Source organism: Ambystoma mexicanum, chromosome 3q, assembly GCF_040938575.1.
Source record: "Ambystoma mexicanum isolate Mex_15411 chromosome 3q, UKY_AmexF1_1, whole genome shotgun sequence".
Lineage (NCBI taxonomy): Eukaryota > Metazoa > Chordata > Amphibia > Caudata > Ambystomatidae > Ambystoma > Ambystoma mexicanum.
Window position 1 is genome coordinate 922,987,346 of NC_090926.1, and position 12,876 is coordinate 923,000,221.

A 12,876-nucleotide genomic window follows, 5' to 3' on the forward strand; every position below is an offset into this window, starting at 1 on the left:
GTTTGACTTGTCCGTGAGTGAAATGTTTTAGCCGTTGGAGTTAAGGGCATCTAGGATGTGAGTCAAGGAGGGGGTGAGACAAGTTTCAGTGATGAAGAGTGTGTCCAGGTCGTGGGTGTTAATGATGTCTGCAATGCAATCTGCAGGTGTGATTGATGAGTGGGCATTGATGAGCATCAGCGTCAGCTTTTCTGTGTTGGTAGGGGTTGCAGTGTGTGTTTTCTTGAAGGGAATGTGGATGAGGTTGCTGTGATGTGGAGTCCATGATGGTGACATGGTTGTGTGTTGTTTATAACGTCTGATGAGATTAGGGATGGGCTGTGAAGAAAGAGGGGTGCAACACATGATGTGTGGCTAGCTGAGGTGTCTGGTGTAGGGGTCTCTTCAGGCCAAACAGTCTCTCTTATTTTCATCAGTCCTTCAATTCAGAAACCCAGGAGAGAGACACCCTAAGGAGGATGGTGGGTTTAAGAGTGGGAAAGGAGAGGGTAGAAACTTCAGAGAGAGCTGGAGGCAGGTGACGGGAAAACAGAAAAAACTGCCACAAATGGGCAACTGGAAGTAGTCTTGTGAACAGAGGCTGCTGAGGCCAGGAAGAAGAGGTACAGATAAAGATGAAGAGGGAAGGGGGCAGAGTCACCTATAAGAAGACAGGTGGGTGGGGGGAAAAAAGCCAGAAAAAGCCAAGTCTGAAGGGGAGAAACAGCATAGAGGGCTAAAGGCCTCTGGGATAAAGCAAATAAAACAAATGGCAATAAAATGTGGGAAGGGGGAGCAGAAGAACAACACAGAGGGCTAGAGGTAGGTGGAGGGAAACAGAGAATGAATGGCCAGAAGTGGGCCAGAAGTAGAGGCAAGAAATGTGAAAAGGAGACAGCTGTTTAGTAGGAGAATCTGTTTACCCGTTTAACTGCAGCAGGATTTCTGCTGTATTATAGAGTCACATTATTAGTGGGTGATGCTAGTTACTGAAAGCCCATGGGCCTCATTACGAGTGTGACGGCCCAGAAATAAAGGTGCCGTTAATTTTACCGGCACCCCTATTTCCAGGCCGCCACACTACAAGTGTGCCTGCAGGGTCTGTTGCGCACGGCAGGTCTGACCCTGGCGGGCGCAACAGCCCTAGTAGACAGAGATGTCACTGAAGCACCAACACCATTATCAAGAGTGCCGATGCTTCATAGTCCCTATTCGCGTGGAGTCCTATAGTACTGTCCAGGTAGCACCGGGAAGTCAGGCGGCGGATTCATGTTTTACGGGGTTGGTGGCAACGGCGGGCTACCGCCGACCTGGTAATGAGGACCCATGTCCTCATCAATTCACTGGTTAGTCACTCCCATTTTTTAAAAAAACAATAAAGCTGGCATCCCCAGGCTTCAATTGAGTATCTCTGACAAGTGGGCATGGCAACAGGCCACCATGTTCGGAAGAGCTTTAATGCTTTACTTTTAAAGACCTGTAACACAGTAAATATAAATTGAGGTCCCGCAAATTTTAGGATGAGGTGTACTGATTGCCTTTTATCATGGTTCTCCTTTATTTTCATCGGAAATTGGAGCGCTTTATAATGAACAACCTGACAGTGTGTTTTTGCATATGTCTACCCCACTGGTCCTGCTAAAAAAGGTTTAAAATCCCCCTAAATCAAGTCAACAAAAGCCAACAAGTCATTTGATCAAGTTTGATGACCTAAAATGCAATCAAATCAGAACATATTCAGTTTTGATTAAGGGCCATTTCATCACAGATCTAGGAATTTGCACCTCAAATGCTATTTTCACTTAAGAATAATAAAAATGGTCTGTGTGGTGACCTCTTACCTGGAAATGAATCTATGTTGTCAAATGGTAAGGTGTAGATCATCTCCTGCTCATGCTGTCGTGATAACCTTGCACTGGGTATGTGATACTTCACCACAGATGTTATTTCCTCAGCATTGCAAGACTCGTTTAAATGCATTCTGTGGGCAGAGATTAAATGTGAGGCACAGCAGATGTCCTAGGTTGTCCCTTAACTTACAAACTCAAAAGGGCTTGTTACAAACTCTACATGGTTTGATTATGTTATGCTGTGGGGATTTATAAAGCGTGCACCTGCAATCTACATGGCTGTGTTGCTGATGAACACATTGAAAATCTGAAAATGTACTATGCTATGTAGTTAGGAAGGTCACAATTGGTGAAACTCACATGAATACAGATTTAACAGGAAGCACACCTGAGATCCACCGATAAATTATTCAGGACAGGGTCCACCTTTCGCTCTCTAACCCGTAGCTCCTACCTGTAACCCTCTGTATCCCCTCTCTTCTTGTCTCTCCAAGTGTACCCTTAATAGTATATCCTTCTAATTTGAATCCTTATTATCATACTCTGTTATTGTGTCCCCTTGTTGCACAGTGTTCTGATGCTTCTTTGCGCTATATAGAAATGGAGAAATTACTTACCAGTAATGTTTTTTCTATGGATTCTTCTCCCACAGATTCCTCATCAGGTATCCATCCATTCCAGCATCAGCTGCTCGGAAACAGTGTTGACATTGGGCGTAGTACGGCACGATATCGACAGTCGATATCTCTTGACACGACCGTGTCACTAGTTGGCCCCAACCGTGATGTCGGCTGCATATATACTACATCACTACGCCCCAGTACCATAGTTCCCCTCCTTCTCCCCCTCCCTCCATGGAGGCCAGCAGCCGCTGAAAAAGAATCTATAGGATTCGTCCTGAAAATAGTTGAAAATGACATCCATTTTTTTAAGGAACAGGTCTTTACTGGAAGTCACAGATTGACAGTAGTAATACAGCAAGGCATCAAACTGTGCCTAACGCCTAATCATCATAACATCGTCTCATTAGAAGAGGACAACCGAATACATAAAGCAGACAACTTTCATAGCGGGCTGGGTGGGAGGGTGATGAGTAATCTGCAGATAAGAATCCATACAAAGAACATTACTGGTAAGTAATTTCTCTTTCAATGTATTGCATTCTCCCACAGATTCCTCATCAGATAGACTCAAAACACAGTACAGAGTGCAGAGGTGGGATGAAACCCAGAGACAAAGAAGCTCTGAAACACTGCTCTGCTGAATCAAGTGTCCGAACCACGTTCTACATCCAAGCAGTAATACTTGATGAACGCATGGAGCGACGACCACGACACTGCTCGACATATTTCCTTTACTGGCACACCCCTCTGCAATGTGGAGGAAGCAGTCATACCGCTGGTGGAATGTGCAAGGTAAAGCCTACAGCTTGCTTATATGTTGTGCTGATGTCATAGACACCAGGAAAGCTATCTTTCATTAAGTAGCCTGATGGGACATGAATGTATGGACTCAAATGGGGTCTGTGGCGGGCCCGCCTCGGGTCACCTGGGCGGGCCACAGATGGTGTCGGACCTCCCGACACTGGACCAGGGCGCTGCAATCACGCAGCGTATGAGGGGCAGGGATCACCCTGCTCGAGCCGGCTCACCGGCTCCAGTCACCCTAGCTGGGGGCACCCAGCGCAGGGCTGCCGTGGCGTCGGAGCCCTCAGGCCAAAAAGCGCCATAGGCCACGAACACATGGCAAGGCCCTCCCCCAACAAAGACACGCAGACATGAGTTGCTGCTTCCTGGGGCTCTGCTGCACTGCCCTCCCCGTGCCAGCAGAGCCCCTTTTATTAAGTGAGCGTCATGACACAGTCATGGTGCTCACGTCGGAGCAAAACACTAGACCATCACACAACAGGGTCGTCATCAAGAATATTAAGACAAGGCTTAAGTGCCAGTCCGGAACTAAAAATGGAGTAGGCAGAAACATATTTATAAGGCCTTTCAGGAATTGAGTCAAAACTGGGATCGTGAAGAAGGATCCTTGATCCTGAGACCTTTTGAACACAGACTAAGCCACCAAGTAGCCCTTGACTGTGCCTATCTGAAGAGGCCCATGACAGAAGGCACTCCATCACTGCAGTGGTGGCACAAGTGATAGGGTCTATCCTAAACCACACCTCAAATTTTCTCCATCTGCATACGTACAAAGATCTCATAGAAGTTATGCATTCAGCCAGTAACACCTCAAGTACCTCTTCTGAGAGGTCCCAGTCATCATACCTCATCCTCACAAGAGCCATACATGTACGTTGAGAAATTCCTGTATAATCTGACATACCCGACCTTCCAACTGGAATAGGTCCGGCCGCCGAGGCATCCAGAGTGGTGGGCAGATGGTCAAGTCCAGGGGTTCTGAGTACGATTTTCTCCTTGCCCAATCCGGGGCAATCAAGATCATGGTGGCTTGAAACTTCCTCAACCTCCTGAGAACACACAGGATGACGGGTATCAGAGCAAACGCATAGTCAGATAGCACAGCAAGTAGAGCGCTCACTTTGACATCTGTGCAGAGCCTGCTGATGCAGGTTCGAATCTGGGCAGGGCCAAACTCAGCCTTTCATCCTTCAAAGGTCAATAAATGAGCACCACACACCGTGGGCAATAAGCAGCACTCAGATGCCTTTGGCTTCATAGGTCTCCTTGAGAGCTTCCTGGCACACTTCACACTTGTGTTGGACCATGCTTTGCTTACTTAATGTGTCCACCAGCCCGTTCTCCATTCCTGCTAGATGGACAGCTGAAGCAGAGATCCAGTTCTCCAGTAACCAAAACCATAGTTGCAGCGCCTCCTAGTGCAGGGGTGGTGACTGAACATCCCCTTGCTTGTTGAGGTAGTGCATTGCCACTGTGTTGTCCATCAGAATGAGGAAGTGTTTCCATTTGAGGGAAGCCATCAGTGCATCCCGATCGCGCGCAACTCCAGCCTGTTGATATGCCACTGACATTCCATTGGTGACCAGAGGCAGATCCCTGCAGTGTGCGCCCCGACCTTTCAGTGACCAACAGGGCTTGAGGTCATGGAGGCCAAAAGGGTTCCCCCATCATCATGTTCTCCCTGTTGGCCCACCAATAGAGGTTGCTGGTCACTGTCCTTGACACCTTGAGCATGTCCTTCATAGCATCGAAGTATTGGGACCATTAATCCCTCAACAGCCACTGTAATGATCACATTACACAGCCTGGCCTCTGGCACCAGAAAAATGCAGGAAGCCATGAAACTTAAGAGGCACAGGAAGGAAGGCATTGATAGACTGTCGTGGCTTTGGAACAACTCAACCATTTGCCAAACACTGGCGACTTTCTTTAGGGGAAAAGCCTTCCCCAACCCAATGTCCTGGACTGCCCCAATGTACTGGAGCTTTTGAGTTGGTGTTACATGGGACTTCTGAAAATTCAGGGAGAAGCCCAAACCATGAATCAGAGAGCAAGATTCCTCGATCTGAGTCAACACCTGCTCCGGCGACTTCCCTCGGATCATCTAGTCGCCCACGTGTGGAAATATGTCAGCACCAAATCTTCTGAGGTGTGCCGCCACCATACTGCCATGAGTTTGGTTAAAAACCTGCGCGTGGCGGTCAAGCCAAAAGGGAGCACCTTGAATTGATGACTGTACCCAATGCCGAATCTCAGGAACCATGTGCCTCTGATGAATTGCCACATAAAAATAAGTGTCCTAAATGTCCAGCAACACCAACCAGTCCTAGAGTTGCAGAGCCTGGAGAATTTCCTACATCACTATCCCAAACTTGTCTTTCCTCAGGAACTTGATCAAGGCCCTGTGGTGCCGGATGGGACGGAGTACTCTTCCTTTCTTGGAACCAGAAAAAAAGGGAGTACCAGCCTCATCCTCTGCTCGGGTAGCACCTCTTCCATGGCACTCTTCAATAACAAGGCTCTCAGTTCTTCCTGGAGCTCCTGTTCTGGTTGTTGTTGGGCCAGGGTTGGGGCAGGTTTGGAGGGGAATATCTGTGAGATTTATTAAAAATGAAAGACAGTATCCCCATTTGACGAGCTGCAAGGCCCAGGCATCAGAGGTTATCTCCTTCCACCTTACCAAGTGCTTGGACATTCTCCCTCCAACCAGGGAAACATATTGGAACAACTCAAAGCGGCTTAGCGGGTGCAACAGCCCACCGCTACTGCCACAGTCTGTTGGCCCCTAGAAGCTCCTCTGCCCGTCACGGATGCAGGAAACACTCCTGCCCTTTGACTGCCTAGCTTGTAGGAGCTGTACCATCTTACCAAACAGAATGCGCCGTCTGTAGCCTCTTCCCCTAGAGGAAAAGCCAAAATATTGCTTTGCAGACTGCTGCACAAATAAGCCCAGACACTTGGAAGCCAATTTAGAATCCTTGTATTTCTCCAAGGATTAATCGAGCTTTGGGCCGAATGGGTGCTCACTGTCGAAAGCTATGTCATGGACATTTGGTCAGAATCCTGACCTGTGAAGGTAGGCTGATCTCCTTAACACAGTGGATATGCGTATTGCACGGCCTACACAATCTGCAGTGCTTGGCATGCCACCTCCTTGCCATCATCAATGATCTGCATGAAATCATCCCTAATTTCACCAGCCGGGATGTTATGTATTTTAGCCAGCCTTAGAGCATAATGATTGAGAATGATCTCAAGCTGTGTAGTCAGTAAGCATGATGCATGGCATGCATGTAGTAAAATGCACTGAAATATATTCATGCAGTGAGCATATATCAACAGTTAGGAACACATGTTCCAGTTCAGGTTGAATATCTGGGCTTTGAGCCAGACTAACCAGTTGCATTGGAACACACCAGTACACTACAATAACAATACTTCTGGGCTGCACTCCAATCGTATGTGTTCCAATTCAGTTTGTTTTAGTTAATAGTTCGGAATGTAACCTTTACCAATAGAAAAGTCCTTGAAGACTACCATGGACTACAAGACTGTCGGGCTAGGCTGGATGTGAGGGAGATTGTTGACGGATGGTGTTTTTAGAGATAATTCGGCTTCAAGGTACAGAGATAATTTGGATACAACCTACATAGATAATTTAGCTTCAAGCTACAGAGATAATTCGGCATCATGCAGTTGGCATAATGCCACTGGGGAGTTGTTGGCTTGGGTAAACAACGGTCTGGTGGTATAAAAGGCTGGCTCCTGGTGGGGGCACTCAGAGTGCTGTTCGTGAATTTGAAAGAGTCAGGCAGAGCTAGATGACCTGGTCGTAAGCTGGAACCACTCCCCCCATGAAAGCCTAAGGAGAGGGTAGTGGGTTCATCCCTACTTTTTCTACTTGGATTTTGAAGCATATGAAATTGCAATTGTGGGCTACAGAGACTCAAAAGGCTTTTTCAGAAGAACTACTATTTTGGACTGAACTGCATTGGGAGCAACACATTCTACGGCAATCAGCTTGCCACCCATTGACATATTTTATTCATAATTGGCTGTTTGCATCGTGGCCATTTCCAATTGATAATCACTCGTTTTAAATGCCTTTTTACCTTTTTTGCTGCTTTTTGATAAGTGGTTTATCCAATTGGATTTGGGATTTTCCTTGGATTGTGGAAACCACAAGCCTTCATCCAAGCTCCAGGCATCCAGCATTCAGCTCTCTCCTTACTACTCTCAGAGGACAGCAGTATGAGAACCTGTTTTATCCATTTTTAATATGTCATTGGGAAAAAGGAGTGGTACTGAGAAGGCAGTTGACTTCATGAGGTTGTCTAGTGAGAATTAATGTGGTAGTCAGTTACTTAAAAAAACTTTTATGAAAGCACTTGATATCATACATCACAAACTATGTGTAGATATAGAAATGCAGTCGGGTGTGCAGCTCTCCTCATGTGAAACACCGAGAGGGGACAGCAAGTGGGGTGGTCGCAGCTTTCAGGAGTGCAGCAAGGCTGACAGCACCTCACACATGAGCAACTCGAGGGAGATCCAGTAGTAATAATGGCTGCCTCACACCAAGGCTCAGCAGGGTCTGAAGTGCTCCCAGCGGGCCCCCTCTCCAGGCCTGGGGTGCTCGCTGCTCTCAGGGGAGCAGTCCATGCGAGGAGGTAGGATGCCCCACAAGAGCCCAACAGTTGACAGTGCGGCTTCAGCACTGCAAGCACTGTTCTCCGTTTTGCACACTCCCGTCTAGCCGGCTACTCACCCGCAAAATGTACAGTGGAGCAGGAATGATTCAGGCAGGGCTCCTCAGCCGGAGCTCAGGGAACATCGATAGGCACAGCAGCAAGGTTTCATGGCGAGTGCTGCACAAGTCTCTCCCCAGTAAAGACACACCCCTTCGAGCCCCAACGCAGAGATCACATGGCAGCTGCCATTATCAGGCCATGCTTCACCACAGAGTGTCGGATATGGAAATCCGAACGAAAAGGCAGCTTCAGAGAACGGGAAGCAGCAGTAGTGTAAGTGCACACCTTCCGACACTGGAATCTGTGTGCAGGTGCTGGATTTATGCTGGTCAGGAGCCGGTAGCAGCCTCCAAGGGCCTTGGGTCTGCTGGGCTCTGCAGAAGAGCAACCGTCTTCCATCACGCGCAACAGCGCCCCCACAGTCAGCTACTTTTAAAGTAGCTATTATGCTTTTAAGATGTTTGATTCACTTGAGTACACAGAGAGGCAAATAAGAAGCTGCATATTCATTTATAACTTTTGCATATTGAGGTGTTATGTGTAGTTATAATAATAGTGGTAATGTTTCTTTATTACTTATTTCTGTTAATAACAAGAATTACACTATACAGGAATGTGTGAGAGCATTGATTTAGTGTACATTATTGAGAATCAAGTCTGAAGCATTTCAGCATATGTTATGTGTGGGGCATCTATTTGAAGTACTGTATATTGTCATACTGTATGTGGTGCGTGTTTTGATAAGAAAGGGGTTAGTAGAAGGTCTGAGCAGTGGACCACCAATAAAATATATTTTCTTTTGTTTATTCTTTCTTTATTAGGAAAATGGTAATTTCTATCAAAGAGTATACAACATAAAAACACACTTCATTAAAGATACATACAGAAAATAAATAAAATAACATATCATTAATAACACACGAGAATAATAAAAAGCGTAAACTATTTAATTTAAGATACAATTGAAGGGCACTTTCAATACACGAATAAACTGACTTTGCAGTAAACCTATCCGGGACTGATAAAAAAAATCCTAAAGGCTGATAGAACATGTATCACTCCGTACGCCCTTAATAATGGGAGGAGAAATGTCTTCCTCAATGCCATAAAGGCAGGACAGAAAAACAAAGTGTTGCAAATGATCTGCATTATTCCAAGAGAAAACACATTTGCGCTTGGTAACGCTGTCACCCTGAGGAAAAGGCACAATATCATTTGCTAACAGTAAATTTGTTCTAAAACTAAGGAAATTGCCCTTTTTCCTTGGATTTATAAACCACAGTGCATAGCCTGATTTATTGGCAACGACAGCAATGTTTTTTTGGTAGAATTGAATCCTTTGTTTTTGACAGTATTTTTTCATCCCAACATCTACTTTAAGAGAAAGGAAGCCATCCACCATCTGCTTTCTTTCGATATTACTAACAAATAGTTCTTCACTAAAGAGGCGTTCAAGACCAAGAATAATCAAGGAAGATTTAATGTGGTTTAGCCAAGGGGGATGAATTGTGAATATTTCAGGAAATTACACATCCTTCACCAAACTTCTGGTTAGTGACAGATGAGTATTTCTCAATAAAACAATCTCACAATCACTAGAATGAAGACCAGCTTTTAGAAGCGACCTGAGCGTTAGTAGTTTGAGGTGCGACTTGACAGCTACTGAACGTCGTGAGGTCATTTCCTCCCTGTGTTTCAGGCCATCAGTCTCTTCGAGCTGCGTGGAGCTTCGTGGAGCAGCGTAGCACCTTCAGAGAAGAGAGAGCCTGGTGACCTTTCCAGCGACAAGTGGTGGCAAGCAGCCGCAAGCGAGTTGGGGGTAGTTTGTATGCTCCCACTGAATACAATCTGAGGTCTTGCATCCTGAGCCAAGGCGGTAAGGCCAGACACATTGCCAGCAGTGCCTAATTCGGAATTGATGCAGGGCGGTTGGGGGGTAGATAGGTTACCAGCAGGCAATCAGGCAGCAGCAGATGGCAGGTGGGAGCGTGCTCGGGGCTCTGGGGGGCAGTAATTCGGCCTTCTGGGCAGGAGCGTGGTCTTCCGTGTGCTTACGCGTGGCCAGCTTGATACAGAGTGATTTGGCACGTGAAAATCCAGCATGTCTGTGTGTAATTCGAGGAAAGGGCCTTAGCGCGTAAGCGCGTCAGCACACGTATGCAAATTCATTGGCCCAAAGACCAACAGCGCGTATGTGCGTCTGTGACGTGCGTGGGCGTTTCCCTGTACACGGGTGCATGTTACACGTCCAATGACTGCATGTCAGAGTGTCAGCGCGTGTAATTGGAGGATGGGGCCTTAGCGCGTACAGGCGGAAGTGACGCTGGACGTGTGGGCATGTTTAAAAGGTACCTGTAGAACGCCATTTCCTTGTACGTGCTTTTCGTGGAGAGCGAGTGGGTGAAATCTGTACTTCTTGTCGGTTCACACGCGATTTACTTCACAGCGTTCCAAGTTCGTACTCCCTGTTACCTCTGACAGCTTTTTCTCTCCTTGTTTTTTTCCTGGGCCTGTTTCCTCAAATAGCGTTCACTTCTCCTGTTGTCCTGTCTCCTCAGACAGCGTACAATTCTTCTTTTGGCGGGGGTGTTGCCAATGCGCACACGCGCGTATTTTACACGCAAGTGTTCCTGGCAGACGGTGAGTTGCGCACGTATTTGACATCTGTGCTTGCCCCGTGTGTTGCCTACCCCTTCAGAGGTCAGTCTAGGCTGCGTGTGACACGCATACGTTCATTTTTGTGTTTCTGGGTGCCACAGCGTAGTGCAGGTTTTTTTTTCCACGCACGTGGTCTAGGAGGGGTTGCGTACACATTATCTCCCTTTTTCGGGGTGCCTGTGCGTTGCGTGACCCGTCATCTTCCCCCAGGGGTCACATACAGCCTTGCTAGAGCACTAGGGTACGAATTCCATCTAGTACCCTACCCCTTTGACCCCCAATTGCCCAGGACAATAGTTTACTGCAACTCCCATATGCACAACAACATCAGTGCCATGGTTGGGAGGCGAGCACGCGGTAAGGGTGGCAAAGATGGGCGAGCCACAAGAGGTGGCCGTGGTGATACGGTAGGGGACGTGGCCAGGACTTGCAGGGTGCCCCTAGCCCCCCATGTGTGGGTGACCAGTCAGAGACACCCATGCCCTCCCCCCGGTTGAGGGTAACGTGGCTGACACCATCCCTGCTCAGCCCTTGTTAGACCAGCCCATTGTGGCACCAGACCTGGTCTAGGCTCCAGCATGTCTATGCCACGTGTGGCGGTGCACGTTGGTGTCACCAGCCCACGTGGATCAGGGGCAGCTATGTCATCTGCTGCCCCGAGTAGGCAGGGTGGGGAGGCTGCAGGGGCAGCTGCGGCTCCATCCACCCCAGCTCTGAGTGTCCCAGCCAGGACAGTGTCGGTCCTAGTCCATCCTGCTGACGTTCCCCCTGACCACATCACACTTCAGCTAATGCCTGCACCAACTCCCATGGTGAGTGTTCATTCCCACACTCCTAGTCCACCGGGGCTCCTGCCCCTAGTGTCCAGAGCGGCGTAGGACACTCAGTATCACCACCACCTTCCAAGCGGAAGAGGAAGAGTGCTCGTCCAGTACAGGCTGATGCCCCAGACACGGCTACACAGTCCGGCCCAGCAAGGAAGCCCTGCTTCAATCGGGTCAAACTTGATGCACTTGTGGAGTATGTGTCCGCACATGACAGCAACATAGTGATTACTGCAGGATGCAAGACCATACCTGCACAACGTCAGGCACACTGGCAGACCATTGCGGAACTCATAAGTGCCCTTGGATTCGTGAGGCGCACAGCTAATGATTGCTACAAGCGCTGGAATTACCTTAAGCGCAGGGCAAAGAAAAAGCTGGTCTAAAGTCATGCCGCAACTCTAGTGACTGTAGGTGGGTCTCCGGCAGAGGACATAGAACTCACTCCACATGAGTATGTTGCTGGGACCTACGTCACAGAGGAACAGATCCAAGGCGTGGGAGACCTGCCAGATTACGAGGCATTGTCCGGTGAGTGCACATGCATGTGTGTGTCATCCATGTGCATGGCGTGTGTGTGAGTGCTTCTGATTGAGTGCCAGGTGAGGGGGTGTGTGCCTGAGTGGTTTGGGTCAGCCATGTGCTTCATCCAAAACATTCTGCACACCAGGATTTGGGTGTTGCAGTATCCCTTCTGGCAACAGTAGACATTCAGCCCAACCTCACGCCAGTTGCCCTTGAATTGTCATCTTGCCACAACATAGTTGCATGTTATTCTGTGTTCATTCAGGCTGATTGTCTGCATTCCACCACTTTCACTAGGCATTTCTCAGTCCTATTGACACATGTGTGACATGGCTAGGGTGACATGCCAATCACAGGCCAATGTGTGATGGCACTGCTAGGCAGCATGCAGCAAATTTGTTGGTCTTCCATCTTGGTGTCATCAATGTGTGACATTTGCCTCCCATTCATACGCAGTGACAGTGCATGCATGGGAGGGTTATAGTCATGTGGGACATGTGTCAATGAAGTACTGTTTCTGTTGCTTCTCAGCCCTAATTGTGTTCCATGTTGCTAATGCCTGTTCCCATTTCTTTTATTTCATGTCTTTGCAGGGGATGACGCACTTGATACTGCTGGGGTTGTGGAGAGGGTGCAGACCCAGAGGGGTCTCAGGCCCGACCAGGCACCAGTGAGGGACGTGGTGTGGTGGTGGGTGAGAACCCACACTTGCTGCAGGCCGTCATCTCAAGGGGTGTCTCTGGGTGCACCTCCCCCGAGCTCTATTCAGGTGTCGATTCGGATGATGAGACCTATGTGCCGTCGCAGGTAAGTGTCTCTGGGAGGGATTCTGTACTGTCCAACCCACCTGCACCAGGGGTAG

General features: G+C 48.1%; 1 protein-coding gene across 1 annotated transcript in view; it reads right to left on the reverse strand.

The window, feature by feature from the left end:
- LOC138583117 (ATP-binding cassette sub-family A member 9-like) overlaps positions 1–12,876 on the reverse strand; it is a 2,332,105-nt gene that overhangs the window by 1,364,290 nt on the left and 954,939 nt on the right. Inside the window, exon 17 of the mRNA XM_069655077.1 lies at positions 1,821–1,960. Within this exon, the coding sequence (XP_069511178.1) occupies positions 1,821–1,960 (140 nt within the window). The remainder of the gene's footprint in view (positions 1–1,820; positions 1,961–12,876) is intronic.